The following is a 20,858-nucleotide window of genomic DNA, read 5'->3' as shown; positions in this document are numbered from 1 at the left end:
TTATAACAGTTTTCCAAATCCCAATTTTAATACCCTTTAAATTAAACATTAACATCTTTAAATCTTCTTATTCTTGTATTAGACATACTATTTTATCAGTTAACATAAATACAATCCTAAGCCCATTAAGTATCTGGACGCTATTTCCAGTTATTTTAGCTTAACAAATTTAGCTAAATAATCATTAAATTTATTCCATTCTTCGTGGTGTTCCTCCTCCTTCTGGTCGCGAACTCTTCCTGTTAGATCGGCTAGCTCCATAAAATCCATCATCTTCATCTGCCATTCTTCTACTGTTGGTAATTCTTGAGTTTTTCACTTTTTAGCTAACAAAATACGATCCGCAGTTGTGGCATACAAAAATAGATTAACATCCTTCTTGGGCAATTCTGAACCTGTTATTCCAAGAAGAAAGGCCTCTGGTTTCTTTATAAATGTATATTTCAACATTTTTTTCAATTCATTATAAATCTTTTCCCAGAAGTCTTTCACCTTGGGGCAGGTCCACCACATATGAAAGAATGTTCCTTCCTTTTCTTTACATTTCCAACATGTATTATCACAATTATGATACATCTTTGCTAATTTTACAGGAGTCAAATACCATCTATACATCATTTTCATAATATTTTCCTTTAACAAAGTGCATGCGGTGAACTTCACCCCTTTCTTCCACAATCTTTCCCAGTCCTCAAAAATTATATTATGTCCTAAATCTCTTGACCAATCTATCATCACCGATTTAACTTGTTCATCTTTCGTATGCCACTCCAGCAAAAGCTTGTACATTTTAGATAAGTTTTTACCTTCAGTATCTAACAACTCCATCTCCAACTTAGATTTTTCCAAGGCAAAACCATTTTTCTTATCCAGTTTATACAATTCGTTAATCTGGTGGTAATGTAGCCAATTTAGCTTATCTTTAATTTGCTCAAATGGTCTTAATTTATAACCTTCCTCTTCCTCTATTAATAAGTCATAATATCTCAACCATTTGGTATCCATATTTAATTTTTTCTGGGCCTTTGCTGGTTATTGTTTTTCTACTTGCTTGTGAGCTTCCCAGAAACTGCTGGCTGGCTGCTGTTGGACGCAAATGGCTGGACTATACGGACTTTTGGTTTGACACTTCAGGGCAGGACGTACCATCTTGCCAGGTCTGAGACAACCTTGTATATTAGAAGCCACTTGTTTCTGCCTGTGTGTCAACCACTGAGCCCTCGTGGTGTGGTGACTGGCCAATGTGAAAGGGGCATGGTTAGCCAGTTTGAAGATTTATCTCCTCTTCCTTTCTTTCTCTCTTTCTCCGGTCATTAAAAAAGAAAATTGGTTGGGGACGGCTGCTGACTCCAGTCAAACTGTGTGTGCTTTTTGGCTCATCGCAAAGCGCTCTCTGCAGATACCGTGTGCTTTGGCAAACAGGACAGTCTGGGCTGCAGGATATTACACCTGGCAGGGATACAAAACCTACCAGTTCCTGGAATGTAGATTGTCTGGCAGGGTGCTGATTAAGCAGCCCTTTCAATCTGTGCCCAAGACAAAGCCTCATAATAAGATACTTTCAAGTTAGCTTGCTTTATGGCGGTGGCTGACATCCACAGCTGGGCCCCATTGGATCCAGACCACTCAGGCTGTCAAACAGAAACCAAAAGTCTCTTCTCAAACGTAAGGTGTTTGGAAGGTTAAATGGACAGAACATTGTGATATTGCAGGCTTCAGTGGCGACATGTGCTGGGCTTCATTTTGTCTCCTTCCAGGAGAGACTATAAATCATTAAATACAGTTAGAGAGCCCAGTCCCTTCAGGAAGTTTGGAGGTTATTTAAAAGAACTAAAACAGAGGTTCACAAAATGTATAAAATGCAGGAGAGAGGGCTAGCAGACAAGTTCAAAACAATTCCTGTCCAAGAGAGTTATAAAAATCAAAAGCGGTGTCCAAGAAGGCTGTGAAAATCAAAGAATTTTTTTGAAGTATTTTTTATTTTTTTTTATCCATATAACCCAAATAACAAAATAGAATTCCATGAGACAAACACATAAAAACTGAACTGAACCAAACCGAGGCTGGCATGGGATGTTACATTCACAAGAAGAAATTATATATTTGCTTATCCAGATATTTGCGATAAGATACAGGCAGGTGTGTGGAGGGTACCATCATAAGAAACGAGAAAGAGGTGCGGCGCACATGACTTGCAAGATATACAGATACATAGACCTATAACCGAAACCATCAGAGGCACAAGGAGTACGAAGAATAAAAGGCCCTACATTACGCCAAGAATTTTTTTCAACTGATTAGATGTTACTTATACCAAATTTATTGAGAGTCTTGTGGAAGAGACAAAGGCAAAGTTTCTTCTTTTAAATGTATCCAATAAAATCCCACCAAAATGAAACAAAAGATGTTGTCTTTGTTTCCCTCCCCTTTCTCTCTCTCTCTCTCTCTCTCTCTCTCTCTCTCTCTCTCTCTCTCTCTCTTTCCTTCCTTCCTTCCTTCCTTCCTTCCTTCTTTCCAAGCAGTGGCGTAGCGTGGGGGGTGCAGGGGGGGCCGGCTGCACCGGGTGCAACATCTGGGGGTTAGGGTTAGGGGGCGCAAATCCACGGGTTAGGGGGCACAAATTACTTGCCTTGCCCCGGGTGCTGACAACCCACGCTACGCCACTGTTTCCAAGCAAATACTGTACTGAAAGCGGGACCAACATGACCACCCCACAAGCACCCTGAGCACAGATCGTCATAGTGCAATGAAAAGGATGTCTCTGCACGAGTCCTGGCAATGTGCATGGGGGCAACAGCAGCATTTGAAAGAAGGGGCAGATCAGCAGCGATGCCTTTCCCCGTCCCAGGAAATGCAATACCTCTACTGCTGGAATGACCAAGTGCAGATCTAGGGGAAAGCAATTAGTTCAGTCGCGGAGCTTCTGGAGTGCTGCAACAGGTGCCTCAACTGTGAAGTCCAATGGAAGGTGGTGCCGCACATGGCACCTCTGAAATTTGAGACACCAAGGCCTGGCACTGGGGAGGACACTGCTGCCACTCTGTCCTGTGTCACCTGCCACTGCTGGAGACATGCACGTTCTCCTGCATTAGGTCTGACAACAACCCTAGGGACACAGGGAGCTTCCTTATAACGAGTCATACTATTGGTCCATTTATCTCAGTATTCTCAGCAGTGAATGGCGGTGCCGTTACAAGCAGGGTTCTCTCCCAGCTGTACCTGAAGATGCTGGAGACTGGACCCAGGACCTTTTGCTCACAGATTCTGTCACCGAATGAGCCTTGTCCCTTCCCCAAAGTGCAGAAATTCTCCTAAATTAAATGCATGCTGCCCCTGGAGAAAAACTCCTCTCAACTTTCAGAGCATAGGCTTCCATTTACTTGCTCCTTCCAGCTTCCACTACCTCAAAGCTCACAACAAGCAGAGACACTTGGTAGAGACGGAGCCATGTGTACACAGGGGAAAGGCCATAAATTGCTCAGCTGGACCCTTTTCAAACTTGAGGACGTTCCCGAAGGGAAGAGATCAGATGCGGGTTTCTGCGTCAGATTGCCATCAAAGACTCCTTGGGCTTGGTTGTGTTAAATCTCTCTGCCACATGTCCCTGAGCGCAGGTTGCTTGCAAAGGTCAGTCTCTGAGTTTACTGCTGCAGCGGCAACTAACATTTCTCAGCTGTTCTTGGCTCAGCCTTCAAGGTATGTAGTCTGGGAAATGTCATCTCAGCTTCTCTAAGGACTATCTTAGAAGGCTTTTCTAGGACTAAAAAAAGAGAATAAAAAGTCTTTGCTATTTTTATTTTTGTCCTCTTTCTGAACAGAAATGAAACAAATGGAAAAGAATCCTTTAGCCTTTTGATTTCCTTAATCAACTTTTTATTTTAATGTATTACTGGTTTCTTCTTGCTTACTTATTGCAATAACTTTGCCTGATGGACTGAATATCTGCAAAAACTGTGGGAAGTTGGTGAAGCTACCATAAGAAAATGGTACTAATTAGCACCCCTCTGACAGGTCCCTGCATATGTTTGGAATGGGATTTTTTTCCTGCAAAGATGGGGGGGGATGGGACTTTTCTTTTCTAGAACACCAGCAATAAATAAAATACCTCTGGAGATTTTACAGCTGGTCTTAGAAATTTAGCTCCTTATAAATGCAGCCTAGCTAAACTCATTCACTCCTGCTCTGAATAAAGTTTTCTCTGGGTGTCTTTCTAATCGCCTTTTCCATCTCCGATGACATTGCTCCCCCCCCCCCAAAGGAAAGACAACAAATAAAACCGAATCTCTTTCTTTTCTTTGTATACACACAGAAGCCGGAAGGAAACAAAATTTGCCATATCAATTGCCCTTCAAAATCAAAATTAGAGACTCAGAAGGAAAAAGTGTGCAAATCCTAAAATGACTCTCTTGCATGTGCACTTATATTTTACTGGTTCAGTCTTCTGGATGATGCAGAAATCCAGCTCCTACATGCTGCCCAATACTACTGAGGTCCTTTACCCAACGGGTAGCACTGAGGCAGGCCATACATCTGGCCTGGGTGTACCAAGGACTCGCAGGAAACGTTATATTTCCCCCCGGGATATGAGTGCGCTTTTGGACTACCACAACCAAGTGCGGGCACAAGTGTCTCCACCAGCGTCTAACATGGAATATATGGTGAGTTTCCTTTGTGCTTGCTTCTGATGGTGGGTGGGAAGGAACAATGACCACTGAGACGTTATGCAAAGTAAATATGGCACGTGTTTGGTTCCTTTGATGCTTATACATCCATCGGCACCTCAGTGCTCCAGGAACATATGAAGCTGCTATATACTGAGCCAAACAGTTAGTCCATCTACCTCAGTATTGTCTACCCCAACTGGCAATGGTTCTTCAGTGTTTCAGACCTTCTGCATTCATATCAGATGCTCTTCCAATGAACTAAGGCCTTTCCTTTGTCATTCATATTTCTGAAAATCTACCACATATACTTTGAAGGAGGAGGAAAGGAGCAACGGTGTCAGAGAAACAGTGTGGTTGGGCTGCCTTGCAGCTAAGCATTTGTGAAGAACATACCTCAAGCAGAGCAATTTTTCCACAGGAATTTGTTTAAAGCGGCACACTAGATTATTGATTGTGTTTTGTTTGGTGTTCTGCTGAGCGGCGAATGTAGGATGAGGTTATGTCTTTCTGAGTTTCAAGCACCTAAAGACAACGATAGAGAAAGCAAAAGGTTTCTTTGCAGAGAGTACAGCTTGCTGAGAGATGAGAGCAAGGCACACACACTCAGAGAAAAAGGTGTTGTTGTTTTTACAGAGCACAGTAAGTCATCCCTCATTTCAATAATGCAGCCCACAAATGGCATTCTTTTTTAAAGTTACAGGGTGGAGGCATATAAATACAGAGAAATGAAATGAAAAGCCCAGTTTCAAAATATCAGGGTCCTTACTGAAATAAGAGCAGGTTACCTTTCAATGAAGCCCGTTTCAAGTTCTTCTCTGGAAAAAGGAGAGGGAGGGAAGGAGGCAGCTGAGAGCAGAGTCTTCAGATAGCCCAGAGTGTCCTTGGCAATGCCCTTAGCAACAGTTCTGGCACAAAATTGCAATACTGCCTGAGGGAAAAATCGTCAGTGTTTTAGATAATTCCGCATTAAAAAAGATAAAGGGACCCCTGATCATTAGGTCCAGTCGTGGCCGACTCTGGGGTTGCAGCGCTCATCTCGCTTTACTGGCCAAGGGAGCCGGTGTACAGCTTCCGGGTCATGTGGCCAGCATGACTAAGCCGCTTCTGGTGAACCAGAGAAGCGCACGGAAACACTGTTTACCTTCCCGCTGGAGCGTTACCTATTTATCTACTTGCACTTGGACATGCTTTCGAACTGCTAGGTGGGCAGGAGCAGGGACCGAGCAACGGGAGCTCACCTCGTCAATGGGGATTCGAACCGCCAACTTTCTGATCGGCAAGTCCTAGGCTCTGTGGTTTAACCCACAGCACCACCCGCATCCCTCTAATTCCGCATTAGGCTTGTTCTTTAGCTACTTGCATATCACCACTTTTGGGGAGCCGGGTTCACAGCGTAGGGTCCCAGTGTGGCGTAATGGTTAGAATTTTTGACTAGGAGCTGGGGGAGCAGGGTTCGAATCCCCACTCAGCCATGAAGCTCACTGGGTGCCCTTGGGCCAGTCACCATCTCGTAGCCTAACCTACCTCAGAGGGTTGTTGCGAGGAGGAGGGCCATGTACAACACCTTGGGAATCCTTGGAAGACAAAGGTGTTCAATAAATGCTATAAAATAAATAAATAAAAATAAATTCCATGTAACTCTAGCACGCGTGAATCTAATTAGTGCATGAGAAGGGGCATAGGACACTGATAGAGGGGCAGAGGCGTCTCTAGGGTGCCTTGGCAAGGAGCTGTACCAGCAATAGCCACATTAGAAATTACTACCTTTTATGCATCCCAAGTAATCAAAGTGTCTGGAGTGAGGGCAAGGAGAGAAGGAAGGGCAGAGAAAATGCACCCTTTTGTCCTGCAGTACAAGAAGGACGGGAAGCTTCTCCCACATTTGTTCTTGCTGTGACAGCAGTGGCACATCATCACAGACATATATGTCACAACTCCATAGTCTCTAGCGATCTACCTTCACACCACCTTGCTATTTCTCCTGTCTCTCATCCCCTTTCACTTGTCTAAGCTCATTGCTTTACACAGATAACTGGAGACAGATTTCTGGAGCCACTTTCACCAACTCCTAAGTATGCCTCTGCATAGGGACCCTGCTGGAACCCTCCTTCCCCCAAAGTAATGGGTCTACGGTTTCCTGCAACCCCGGATTACTAAACCCCTGCTGTCCAGGATATCTCTGTGCATAGCCTCTCTTTCTCGGTATTGCTGCCACAGGCATGCATGGCCAGGGGGTGTAGCTTGTAGTCGTGACCCCTTTGCCATATCCTCATTGGGCTGATTTAAACAGACCACCTGACAACTCAAGCAGCGCTTAAGAACTGACATGTGCACAAATAGCATTGTACGACTTCAGACAGTTCGCCGTGGATGTTTATTTTTATTCTTTTAAACCCTATTTTGACTTGTTTTCATTGTCTGGTTGCAAATTACCTTGAACGTCTATGAAAGTGTATAAATTAAAACAACACCAACACCAACAGGCTAAGCATGTTTGAATGCTCTCCCATGTGCATGGAAAGTGTGCATGGAAAGTGAGCATATCAGGCAGAAAGTTGGGCATGTCAGACTGACATGCTAGATTTCCAAGTGCTGGAAGATTTTCAGATGAAGTACCATTAGGTAGGTACTTTCGTAGTCTGAAATGAAGCTATGCTGTTTGACTTGCTATTTCTGTATCTACTAGCCTATGGCACTATATCTTCCAAGGAACAACATTTATGCTTATGATATTTCCCTTGCTTGTATGGCATATATCTTGTTAAGTGTTTGAGAGATTGACTAAGCACTTTGTTTTACCTTGAGCAGCAGTAACTCCCTGCCTGTTGTGTGTTCTTTCTCCCTCCCACCTCCCCCGGCCTCATATCAACTAGGTGTGGGATGAGAGGCTTGCCAGATCTGCAGAAGCCTGGGCAAAACAGTGTATATGGGACCATGGACCTCCACAACTGATGAAATTCATTGGTCAAAACCTTGCCATTCACTCGGGCAGGTAAGCAGTGTCTTCTGGGTATGCTAGGTCTGTCGATGTTGCATTAAAGATGTTGCACTGATTGTGCAAATGCACATCACCGCAAGTACACCTCTGAACTGCTGAGAGTCTTTTGTCCTGCCCTTCTTTTCATGAATCAAGTGGGCTATATTTGTTTTAAGGGATTTCTAAACAGTGCACAATGTAAAAAATGGGCATGTGTGCTGCAAAGGAAGCAAGCATGCTATCAACCTCAGTGTTGCCTCCGTCTCACTCAAATATTATGGGTGGAATTCAGTGTAGCACTAAGGAGGTTGCTCCATCTGTGAAATAATTTCTACTTGCCTGACAGAGTGATCTCCCCTCTCCTCCTGCCAGAGTGGATTTGAGGGAGGCATGGGGAGTGTGTAGAGGGAGGCAAGTTTGAGGAAGCCCTTTTTGCACTAGTTTCCCTTAACATTGATTATACATATTGAAGTGCTGTTTTATCACAGCAGTAGTAAAAGAAAAAAGAAAAGTCATTTAGGTCCAAGGTACATGTTACCAGAGATGACTGGACACACCAGCGTGTTGTGTGTCCCCCTGTGTTTTTGATAAATACATGTCATATAACATCAATGCCTAGGTTTCCTCTGCCCTTTCCCCCAACTTCAGTGGCTGCCTCTTGCAATGAGGGGGGAGACACAAACACAAATACATCGTTCTAGATTCAGGTAGGTAGCTGTGTTGGTCTGACACAGTCTATCTATCTATCTATCTATCTATCTATCTATCTATCTATCATCTAAAAGTCCGGTAGTTTGTTCTTGGTATAAGCTTTTGTGTGCATGCACACTTCTTCAGAAGGCATCGTGTTTGACATGTGCATTGCAGGGGGTTAGACTAGATGACACTTGGGGGTCCCTTCCAACTCTACACATCTTTGATTCTGTGTCATTCATCATTCATTCATCATCACTTTATTTGTCTGCCGCCTTTCCATAGTTAAAACAATGCTCAAGGCGGCTTACAACATGACAAGATTTACATAATTACCAACATAACAAAAGTCATAAACAATAAATAAAACACATCAAAAAAGTACACAGCCAAATGGAAAACAATTTCCACATAAATCATAAAATCTAAAACTAAGAATACAGCATTAATATCAACCACAATTTAAAAGGACATATAGAAAAAATACAGTGGTACCTCGGGTTAAGTACTTAATTTGTTCCGGAGGTCTGTTCTTAACCTGAAACTGTTCTTAACCTGAAGCACTACTTTAGCTAATGGGGCCTCCCGCTGCCACCGTGCGATTTCTGTTCTCATTCTGAAGCAAAGTTCTTAACCTGAGGTACTATTTCTGGGTTAGCGGAGTCTGTAACCTGAAGCATATGTAACCTGAAGCGTATGTAACCCAAGGTACCACTGTAAAAGCAGTTTAAAAACAAATATGGAGCCTTCTCTGCCCAGCAGCAGTAGAAGCACTCCTTTATGGAGCCTGTCATGCCCCGCCCCAAGCCAGGTAGAGAGAAGCAGGGCAGGGCCCTTCAGGCTCCCAGCAGGTCAGTCATGCATCCTTTTAAACTCTGTGCTTACCAGGAAGCGGCGGGAAGCTTTGATGGATGGAGGCATCTCCTCACCTACCTGCATCACATAGTTTGTGACTGGGGCATCTGTGTTTGGATAGGCAGGTTTCTTCACATTTGCGTTGTGTGTGACCCTCTATAGGTACCGTTCAGCTTTGGACCTTGTGAAATCTTGGTATTATGAGAAGCACCATTACTCCTTCCCTTCCAAATGCAGCGGCCCTGTCTGCAGCCATTATACCCAGGTACAGTATAGTCCTGTAAGAAACAAAGAAACAGTGGTTGTTGCTTGGGTAACAAATCATATTTGTTTTTAATAGCACTTTCCTTAGATGCTTTACATCCCTTGTTTCAAGAATCACTACAACAAACCTAAATGAGGCCAACAATCTCCACCTCCCCCAATACTGAAGGTTTGCGAGCTGAGAATGAAGGATATCGTTTTGCCTAAGGCAGACCAAGAGAGTTGGTGGGAGAGATTTGATGTGGACCAGGGACAATAGTCCCTGCTTTTAACTGTGATGCTGCACCAACATAACGGTGCATATCTCAGCAAGAGGGATGGGGCAGAGGTTCAGGAACAAGGAAGCTTCACAAGAGATCATCTTCAGCCAGGCTCTAGGGCAGGTGTGGTGAACCTTTGGCCCTCCAGATGTTGTTAAACCACAACTCTCACAATCCCTAGACACTTTGTGGGGCTGGTGGGAGTTGAAGCTGAGTCACAGGTTCCCCAACCCTGTTCTAGGGCTGCTGGTTCATACTAAAGAGAAGTATTTCTACCTCCATCGTTGCCAACCCTGGTCCTTTATATTGCCACTCACCACTGTCTGCAAACAATCCAAATGTACGGTCTAAACCTCAGCTTCTTCTCTGAAAGCATTGCCTGTTTTTTCCATTGCCCCATCCAGCACAGGAAAGGTTTTCAGTTCCAGCTCAGCTAGATGGCTGGAAGAAGAAAAAGAAATCGTCCACACAGGGACATGGAATGTTTTAAGTCACTATGATGAGGATCTGTTACTTAGACAAACAGCTTCTCTTCATGACTCAGGAACATCCTACTTAGCATCTCATGGCCTCTGTCATTCCCCGTGGCGGCCTAACAAACCACAAGTACCTGCGAGGTTTTTTTGTGTGTTTTTTTTTAAAAAACCAAAATGAATATGAATATATTTGCACCATATAGGGCTTCCTTGGGGTTTTATTGAGCATTTATCCTGGTTTGCTTGCACAAAGTTTATGCGGAGGTTAGACTATGTCTGGTCCTGACTGAGAATTCATCCCAGGTTGCATATAGTCTTCCCATTGATCATTTTTTTCACCTCACACTTTCCAGTGCTTTCCCCCAGATCTGTTCCACTGAGGCGACAGCGCAAATTAATCCACTTTAATTGTGCAAACCTAAATTTCTGGCCTGTGCCTGAATCCTTTCCGCAAAGGGCAAAATATAGTCTGGGCAAACTGTAGCCAAACAGAAGTAGAATAGACTTTATTTGCATAGCCAACAGGCCATAGCATCAAAGTACAGACAAAAACAAAAATACATTACAGAAATAGTTATCATAAAATAATCTCAGTCCTTAAAACTTGGCAGAGGTAACGATAATAATAATAAGATCCTAGGCGAGGATGTCATTCAGATGTCATTCAGATGTCATTCAGATGTGTTATGTACTGAGTTGAATAGGATCCAAACTGCAGCAGTCTGATTGGTCCTAGAACAATAGGATCCAAAAGGCAGCAGTCTGATTGGTCCTAGAACAATAGGATTCAGAATGCAGCAGTCTGATTGGTCCTAGAACAATGCAGCAGTATGATTGGTTGGCAGGAACTACCCAATCATGCTCCAGATAGAAGTGAATCCACAACCTGATTGGCTTACAGTAGAATTCCGGAATTAGCCAATCATGTGCAGCCCATTGTGTAAATAATGTATATAAAGCAGATACTTTGAGGGGACTTTCATTCATTCCTCCTCACCACTATGAGCTGAATAAAGAGCATGAAATCACTTCGCGACTCTGAGTATATTTCAAGATGTCATTCAGATGTCATTCAGATGTCATTCAGATGTCATTCAGATGTCATTCAGATGTCATCTGATGTCATTCAGATAGCAGCTCTCAGTCTCATTGCTCTCTCGATAAATTTGGCAACCTTCTCTGTTGTCGAGCTGTTCTGGCCGGCTAGGAGTGAGAACAATTTGGCTTCACAAGAGCGGCCCGGGATGGCAGATAGTAGCGGCATGATGGTCTCGTCCCTGAGATCTTTATATAGGGAGCAGGACAAGAGAACGTGTGACACAGTCTCTACGTAACCAGCTCCACAGGGGCAGAGCTGGTTCTCGAATGAAAGGCCGCCTTCAGGTCAATAAATGCTGCGTATAGAATCCCACGTGTTTTATTGACGTATTTGTCAATGAGGTGTGCTAATACGAAGCAATGGTCTATTGTTGTTCTGCCCTGTCTGAAGCCGGCTTGCTCCTCTGCCAGAACTGCCTCAGTTTCCATCCAGTCAATTAGTTTGATGTGGAGGTGTTTGGCATACAGTTTGCTGGGGATAGTAAGGAGGCTAATGGGTCTATAGCTCGCTGGATCTGTCATAGGGCCCTTTTTATAGATTGGAATAATTACTGCCTCTGTCCAGCAACCAGGTATTATGCCTGTTGAATAGATGTATGTAAATATTGATGCCATTATAGGAGCCCACCAACTGATATTGTTCTTCATGAGCTCTGCTGGAATGTGGTCTATGCCCGGGGCTTTGTTGTTTTTCAGTTGGGCAATTAGTTTCCCCACCTCCTCTATGGAGACAGGAGGCCAATATGGTAAATTCTCGGGGTAGGCACTTGGATCATTGTGCTGAGCTTTATCATCATAGAAGAGGGTTTGAAAATATTTCATCCACTCCTGGGGTTCTACAGTACATCTGGGACCCATCCGCTCCTGGCCCAGGAGGCCCATAATGGTACGCCAGAAGGAGGTTGAGTCTTTCTCATTCGAGGCCTTCACTAAATTATACCAGGCCAATCTCTCAGCTTTTTGTTTTTTTACCTTTAATAGCTGTTTGTAATTTCGTCTTAAATAGATGTAAGCCATAAATAGCGAGGGTGCTCCGGTGTTTCTATAATTCCGATAGGTTGATCTCAGACGTTTCCTTGCTTGTCTACACTCCAAATCAAACCATCTCTCTTGATCCTTTGCCCGCTTTGTAACAGAATTAAGTATCTCAGTTGTTATGAAGGTCTTTAGTCTTGCTGATAACTCGTTGAACGAGTCCATGGCCTTTTCCCCGGTATTAGCTGATACAATGGCTGAGTAGATGGTCTTCACGTCTTCCGAATGGAGGAGATAAGTTAGCTCTGTATTGAGCATGGGGGTCAATTTAATTCTTCTGGGGGCCAGTGATCCCAGATTAACGATGGGGGTGTAGTAAAGGTTAGCCATGGGTTTGTTAAACGATGGGCCATTGAGCGCTAAAATTAATGGGAGGTGGTCGCTTTCGGTGTTGTGTCCCACTTGAAACTTCGACACAGAGTTATAGGCGAATCTTGATATCAGTATATAGTCTATCACACTTCCTCCCGTTTTTGAAAAATGGGTATACTCCCCTGGGCGATCCTCTTCGTTACTACCGTTTAATATCATCAGCTCCCTTCTTTTTGCGACCTGGGCTAGACATAGCCCCAAGAAGTTGCATTTATTATCTTTAGAAAGTCATGAAACGCCTGCTTCGGTTGGACTTTCAGGGTCCTGAATCTGATTATATTGGCTGTAAAGATTGTTATCATCAATTCCCATACGGGCGTTGAAATCCCCCCCAATTATAATCGGTGTAGAAGGGTGGGAAGATTCTATGGACTCTAGGAATGCCTCTAACTCTGCCCAGTTAGCTTTCACTATAGATTTCTTTTGGCAGGGGGACAGATAGACATTGACCACTACCAGTGCATCTCTCTTAAATTTGAGTAGGACTGCCGTGGCTAGTGAATTGCAGTTTGGGAGGGCTTTTAAGGAATGTTCAAGCTCTGTGGAGATAAGGCTAGCTAAACCTCCACTAGGCCTACCTCCCCTCGCAGATGGAGTAGCAAATAGGGAGTGACTAGAATACCCATTGAACAGAATGGGGTCGCTGTGCCAGGTCTCCTGCAGGAGGATGATATCGAATCGCTTAAGAAACATTGCAAGTTGTTGATTGTTTTTCTTAGCGCGCCATCCTGCAATGTTCCAGGACAGCAGCTTTAATTCTTTGTCCCTCCATGGTGTAGATTTGTTGGGTCCACGGTGACCCCTTTACATCTAAAAAAACACTCCCATTAAGTTTGTCAATAGGCATCTGCTGCATAAGGGAATGATTATCCATAACTCTTGGGGACTTAAGGGGGTGGTTTGGACTTGGGGGAGTAGCTATTTCATTTGGGGAGAGTTTTAGATAGTTGAACCAGGTACTTGGAGATGTGACAGTCTGTTTTAGTTTTGCCTTACCATACACCAGCGGGGGCTGCGATTGGTCTTCCGAATCTACACATTTAAAGGCGCCTCCCACCGTCCTCTTGTCCACTAGGCACTTGGGGGATATAGCCAAACAGATTTGTTGTAGCATAAGTTTTCATGGTCTGGAATCCATTTCATCAGATGCCTGGACTTCTATCCTAAGTTTGCAGTTATATAAACATGAAAATGTTAGCAGCGAGGGAAATGGAATGCAAGAATACAGACTGTGGCGATTGTGTTAAAGTTTAAATGGATATAAAGTAATTACAGTGACCATTCACAAACCAGTGGCGATGATGTCACAAACCTCCTGGCCTCTTAAAAGTTAATTAACATACAGTAACATAAAAACTTGTTAACTTGAGGCAGGTTGCAAGTGATAGAACTGAACTTCTTGATAGTTCAGCGGTTCCATGCTGGAGATTTCCATTTCATAACTTGAAAACTATAAGGCATAGGAAGTTTTTGTTCACACCGCTGACTTTGACATGTGAAATAACCCAGTACAGCAATTTTATTCAAAATCTGAAATGTATATATATATTTAAAATTGTGACAATCTGTCACAACTGAACAACCCCACTGAAGAAGATAACAGTGGTTACCTAGACCTTTTGCTGGTTGCAAAGGAGACACCCAATTGTAGGTCTGTCAGTGTACAATAGTGCTCCTCCAGATCACAATAATGTAATAATATTGGAAAAATGCTACAGAACTACTGCTAAAGCCGAATGATCTGTAGACAGTCCAGTATATGTAAATCCACCACTAAATGTACTTTTTATTGCGTCAGTGACATGTTGCAGAATACACCCGGGAAGGCAAACTTCCTTCAGTCTGGAGGGGCCCTTAATATCAGTTGACCCTGGGTGATGGAGAGAATGGTCCACCTGGGGCTCTGAGATCTCCTTTGCCTGCCTGCCCGATTCTCCTGGTCCTTCTCACAGAGTGGCTGGTGTTGAATAAACAGCACCTCAAGGAAAGGGAAAGCCCTTTCCTGCCTCCTTCGCAGTGAGTCATCTCTGTGGTGACAAGATGTTTCTGAAACATCTGGCACCTCGGTGAATACATCTCCTTCATTTGCTCATCCCCAAGTATGAGTGGCCAGCCCAAGGTGGAAAACCGCCTTCTCCCACCTGGTCTGCGGCAAAGCATTTCCAACCCATAATGAACAGTGTTCCTCACATCTCCAGAATGTTCTGCTCTTGTCTCTGGAAATACCCAGCCCCACATATTTGTCTGTGTCTGGCTGGTTCCTAGACACCTTTTTCTCCATTTTCCTGAAGGTTCATCTGTCTCATTTCCAGTGTGTTGTGTCTGCAGAAATGGCAGTGAAGAGACAGGAGGCAGACTAGAAAGAAGAGGAAGAAGGAAAAAATGAACACCTGCTTCTTAAAAAATTAAGAATTATATTCAGCTGCTCGGGGGTAGCACATCTGCTTTGGGGCTGGGAAGGATTCCCTGTCTGAAACCCTAGAGATCTGCTGTCAGTGTGGACAATTCTTAGCTGGATGGACCGATGTTTTGATTCAGTATAAGACAGCTTTATATCTACATTCATGCAATTAGCAATTTTGTGGGTGGCTTTCAAAAAGAAACCTGAAGATGCAGGGGACCCTTGGGACCCTGGTTTGGGGTGGTCTTTAACTCTTTCTCTCTTAATGCAGTCTGCTACAGACTGTCCAGCTACACAAGCCTTTGCATCCTCCAGATGTTTTGCATGGAGCTTATGGGAGCTGTAGTCTAAAACATATGGAAGGCACCAGGCTAGGGAAGCCTGAGCGACACACATGCAGCTCTGACACTTAATTTTTTTAGCCATTGATAGACCATGCCTTCATATAAAGGTAAAGGGACCCCTGACCATTAGGTCCAGTCGTGGCCGACTCTGGGGTTGCGGCGCTCATCTCGCTTTACTGGCCGAGGGAGTTTCCGGGTCATGTGGCCAGCATGACTAAGCCACTTCTGGCGAACCAGAGCAGCGCACGGAAATGCCGTTTACCTTCCCGCTGGAGAGGTACCTATTTATCTACTTGCACTTTGACGTGCTTTCGAACTGCTAGGTTGGCAGGAGCAGGGACCGAGCAACGGGAGCTCACCCCGTCGCGGGGATTTGAACCACCGACAAACCACCAACCTTCTGATTGGCAAGTCCTAGGCTCTCTGGTTTAACCCACAGCGCCACCCGCATCCCATGCCTTCATATACTTAAGGCAAAATCCCATAGTCATGGATGTGCCCTAACAAGGTCAAATATTCTGGTTTCAGGATTGCCATTTTCTTATAATAACTGGTTTATTGTGTCTCAAACAGATGGTGTGGGCTTCTAGCAACCGAATTGGCTGTGCCCTCCATACGTGCACCAACATCAATGTGTGGGGCAGCACGTGGCCCCGAGCAATCTACTTAGTGTGCAATTATGCCATCAAGTAAGTAAACTGGGGCAGGGGGTTCATCCTGGAAAACACAGCAACTTTGGGGCAGAATAGAGGTGGAAAGCTGGAAAGCTACCTAGGACAGAAAGTCCACTGGTGGACTACGGGCCATTTTCTGATGAACTGTCTAGTGCAGGGCTGGCAAATGCGCTGCTCTCCAGATGCTGTTGGACTCCAACTCTCAACAGCCCCAGCCCTCATGGTCATCGGTCACAGATGATGGGGGTTGTAGTCCAGCAACAACTGGAGGGCTACAATCTCCCCATCTCTGGTATAGAGAAACTGAAACTTCACACGAGAGTTCCAATGGTGGGGTGGGGGTATGTGTAGAAGCAATTTGTGAGGTGCAATATTGGATAGGAAGAGCTGGCCAGAGGAGAAAGGGTGAATCGCCGCTCTCCTTGACACTCCTCTTTGAAAAAATATCTCCTCCCAAAGGTTCTTTTAATTTAAAGAGATAGCCATTGAGGCATTCTTTCAATACAAGGAGGGATACGTAGTAGGTTCTTTGGTGTAGCTGGGTAGATGACCGTGCACATGAATTCACGCTAAAGCCCAAATTCCCAAATTGTGCACCAGATACAGGAAATTAGATAATGCAGCCTTCCCCGGAGTTGGCTGATCACAGTATCTCTGCCTGATTTATTGTTGTGCTTCCTTCAAGTCAATCTCTCTTGCGCATGGGTAAATGCTGCTGTGTGTCCGCACCATTCCTGATACAGACATGCAACAGGTTCACCTTGGTCAGGGGTAGCCAACCTAAGGCCCCTGGGGCACAAGCGGCCCACGGGGGTCATTTAACCATCCCCCGAACCGAGCCACCAGCTCAACGAGTCCCCTCCCACTGTGTTAAACCGGCACAGCGCGGAATGGGGACTCACTTCTGCGGTGCTGGAAATTGTGTCTGTGCATGCTCAGACACCGGAAATTGTCTCTGCGCAAGCTCAGGTGCCGGAAATTGTGGCCACGCGCAGTCACAATCCGGTCCATGGAAGGATCTCCACTGGATTGAACCGGCCCAGGCGAGGTAAACCTTGCTGACCCCTGATCTTGGTCATCTGCATACTATCCCTTGCTTTTTCCTGTAGGACTAATTGCGGTTGTTAACATTCATCAACAGGTTTACCATACCCATTGAGTCCATCACCCATCTCCTACTACCCTTCTGAGAAAAACCCCACCCCACCCTCCCATTATATATAAGCGTCTGGTGACTTCTGTTTCAGTATACAGTGGACGCTCGGGTTGCAAACATGATCCGTGCGGGAGGCACGTTCACAACCCGCAGCGCCGTGTCTGAGCATGCACGGATTGTGATCTGGCGCTTCTGCGCGAGCGCTGAGACCTGGAAGTAACCCATTCCAGTACTTCCGGGTTTGGCGTGGTGCGCAACCCAAAAATGCGCAACCTGAAGCATCTGTAACCCAAGGTATGACTGTATCTGAAGTGTGTGTGCACATGAAAGCTTATACGCAGAACAAACTTAGTTGGTCTCTAAGGTGCTACTGGACAATTTGTTTGTTTGTTTGTTTGTTTGTTTGTTTAGACTGTGTCAGGCCAATACAGCTACCTACCTGAATGCAACAGATTCAGTTACCTCCAGGCATGACTCTCTGTGGCTTCAGTTATTAGTCTAGGCTTCCTCTTCTAGGCATGTGCAGATCAGTGATTCATGCAGAAACATAATGCATTTATGGAACTTACCGTAGTAACTGTGTTAGAGGGCTTTTAAAGGAGGTAGGACAAATTAATGTTGAGTGAGATCTATCAGCGGTGGCTACTACTTATGAAGGCTATATGCTACCTCCAAAATCAGAGGCAGTTTACCTCTTTGAATCTGGGCATCAACAAAGGAGGAGGGCTAGAGCCTTAACACTTTGGTGCTTGGGTCCCTAGAGGCATCTGGTTGGCCACTGTAGAAGCAGAATGCTGGACGAGGAGAACTTTTGGTCTGATCTGTTAGGGCTCTTCTTATGAGCTGCAGGTGGACTCCTCAGAGATCAGGTAACTCTTATTCAACTGAATAATGAAACAAGCATAAGAACATAATAGATAGCCGGGTGTATGGTGGTTAGGCAGCCCTTTGGGAGTGACGTGTGACATCCAAGTGTCCAGCAGTGAAACAAACATGTCTCATGCCTCTTTTTCTCGTTCCAGGGGAAACTGGGTAGGAGAAGCACCTTACAAAATGGGGAGACCTTGCTCAGCCTGCCCACCTAGTTACGGAGGAACCTGCAGCAACAACATGTGTTACTCAGGACTCAGATCCAATAAAGTGAGCTGGTTCTGAACCAGGCATATGTGCTCTGAGCGCCAGCACAGATCCTCCGGAAATGACAGAAGTGCAGAAGCGTGGCACAGTGTACAGCAAATTGTAAAATAAGTTGATTATTTATGCACATGAAGTCTTTGGCTGCTGCTCTTTCCCTTTCATTTGGAACCTCTCCCATAGAAGTTTCAAGTATATTTCTTCTCATGACTATATACAGGTATATCTATATATATATAAAGGGCCTGCATTTGCAATAGTTTTCTATAGGGAAGAGGTTCTTAAACTTTGCTGTATTTGTGTGTTCTTACCATTATTATTTTTTACATTTTAGCCACCACATGGAAGCCCATTTTAAGGCTTCTCAGTTTTTGTTTATGTCAAAACAACTAATTGCTCTGGTGCTGCTTCTCTCAGTTTGCAGCTAGAAAACAAATCAGCACATTTTCAAGGTAAAAGCAGTGTTGGAAACTCCCACTGTTCTAGGCACATTTTGCAACAGGGAATTTCATTAGTGCACAGTACTGCGCCTAAGATTTCAGATTAAAACTGCAGAGTGGAATGAAAGGAGGATCTTTTTCTGCCTCCCCACTTCCAGCACATCTCAGAAGACTTTTCTTTTCGCAGTCTTCAGATGAGGACTAGACCATGTGAAAAATGGACATAATATTTTAGCTGCAGTTCATTCATTTTCAGCTTTGTATTCTCATTATAAAAAAGCGCACCTAGACATTCCCTTGTTGCACCCATAACCTAGGTTTAACATGCCATTTAGCTCCTAGCTTTCATATCTCAGTTTCTAACACTGGGTAAAATAGGTGGTTTTTGACCCCAACTCACCACTATCTAGGTCCTGTAGCACACACCCTCTCCATGTTATCAAACTCCCATCAGCCCCGGCCAAAATGGCCAATGGTCAGGAATGCTAGTCCAACATCAGGAGGGCCACAGGTCCTCCACCCTGATTTAGGCACCACATGAACCATTTTTACAGTGTCCCTCATCCAGTTTCCTGACTAGTTCTAAAGCAAGTGTGATGCTCTCATAATTTATTCCTCCTCCTGTTAGCATATTTTCATACCTGATTAAAACTTCCCTGTCTATGTAACCAACATAATTGTTAAATTTGATAATTGCCGTCTCCCAAAGCATTTACTATAGTCAAAGTTTCTTTAGCAAATGTTGACTAAAGCCTTTTGCTTTGGTTACTCTCTTAAACAACTCATAAAGCGATCAGTGGGATGGCATTACTATAAAAGCTATGGGGCTGGCATAACTCTGGGCCACTTTGCGGGGGTGGTTAAGAAAACAGGGAGCTCAAATCTCTCTGTATGTTCAAATCTCTACTGTAAACATCCCATTCATTCTTCCATAAGTAGGCTTCTTCTTCTTCTTCTTCTTCGTCTTCTTCGTCTTCTTCGTCTTCTTCTTCTTCACAAGACTGCAATAAATTCTTTGGTTCCCAAAGCACTTGTGTATTTCTTCTTTATTTGAAAATGTAGCTCAATAATCCTATACACCAACTGAAAGCAGGTACCTTCATTCATGACATATGATCACAAGCTGAACATGAGTCAGCAGTGCAATGAGGCTACAAGGAAAAGGCTAATGGATTGCAGGCTTTGCTAATGGGACCATAGTTTCCAAGCCAGGAGAAATAATAGTTCCAATTCAGTCTGCACTGGTCAGACTTCTTCTGGAGTCCTCTTATTCAGTTCTGGGCAAAAATGACATTGACAAATTGGAAAGCGTTCAGAGGATGGCAACGAAGATGGCCAGGGGTATATAAAAAGCAAGTCCTATGTGGAGTGGTGGACTTGATTGTATTCAAAGAGCTGTTGCACAGACAAGATCCAACACAAAAAGTGTGACTAGAGCTAATGGGCTTTAGTTACAGGAGGGTAGATTTGGGTTCAACATTAGGAGACACTTATTGATGTTGAGAGCAGTTTGACTGTGGAACCAATTGTCGGTGTGTGTGTGTGAACACTTTTTGGCTCTACAAACCAGATCTGTATTAGATTATGATATTAAATACATCAATAAAAGTTCACATTGATCCTGAAGCGAACACCTTACAAGACCCAGCAGGCTTCTTTTAACTAAAATATAACTTTTAAAACCCATGGGGTCCTAAGATGTTTATTTGGGATAGGGTGACAAAAATTAGGGTTTGTTTAATTTTTTACAGCTATGTAGGTGTGACAGGCACAGGAGTCTAGAGAGAGCAAAAAGTTGGCAACTCAAGTAGACAGGAAGGCGCCAACCCTGATTTCCCTTCTACTTTTTTTTTTAAAAAAAATATTTATAAAATTTTCAAATTTAACAATAAATAATAAAAAAACAAAAAAAACATTCCATTTGAATTATACATCCAAATCTAATCTTTCCACTTTCAGACTTCCTTCAGTCTATCTGGAAATTTTCATGTTTTCACAATTATTCACATTTCTTG

General features: G+C 44.0%; 1 protein-coding gene and 1 long non-coding RNA gene across 2 annotated transcripts; one reads left to right on the top strand and one right to left on the bottom strand.

Annotated features, from left to right (window-relative positions):
* Positions 1-2,672: 2,672 nt before the first annotated feature.
* LOC128416423 (uncharacterized) lies at positions 2,673-5,611 on the bottom strand. Its single transcript, XR_008331211.1, has 3 exons — positions 5,450-5,611; positions 5,058-5,186; positions 2,673-2,889 (listed from the first exon to the last, which is right to left on the bottom strand). It is a non-coding gene; the product is annotated as an uncharacterized LOC128416423 (long non-coding RNA).
* Positions 4,075-18,996, top strand: R3HDML (R3H domain containing like). Its single transcript, XM_053394150.1, has 5 exons — positions 4,075-4,658; positions 7,538-7,656; positions 9,352-9,454; positions 16,013-16,128; positions 18,292-18,996. Exons 1-5 carry the CDS (start codon positions 4,398-4,400, stop codon positions 18,422-18,424), a joined length of 732 nt encoding a protein of 243 aa, XP_053250125.1. The 5' UTR covers positions 4,075-4,397; the 3' UTR covers positions 18,425-18,996.
* The last annotated feature ends 1,862 nt before the right edge of the window (positions 18,997-20,858 follow it).

This window comes from Podarcis raffonei, chromosome 6, assembly GCF_027172205.1.
Source record: "Podarcis raffonei isolate rPodRaf1 chromosome 6, rPodRaf1.pri, whole genome shotgun sequence".
In the NCBI taxonomy this organism is placed as follows: domain Eukaryota; kingdom Metazoa; phylum Chordata; class Lepidosauria; order Squamata; family Lacertidae; genus Podarcis; species Podarcis raffonei.
This window is presented reverse-complemented; position numbering and strand designations above follow the sequence as displayed.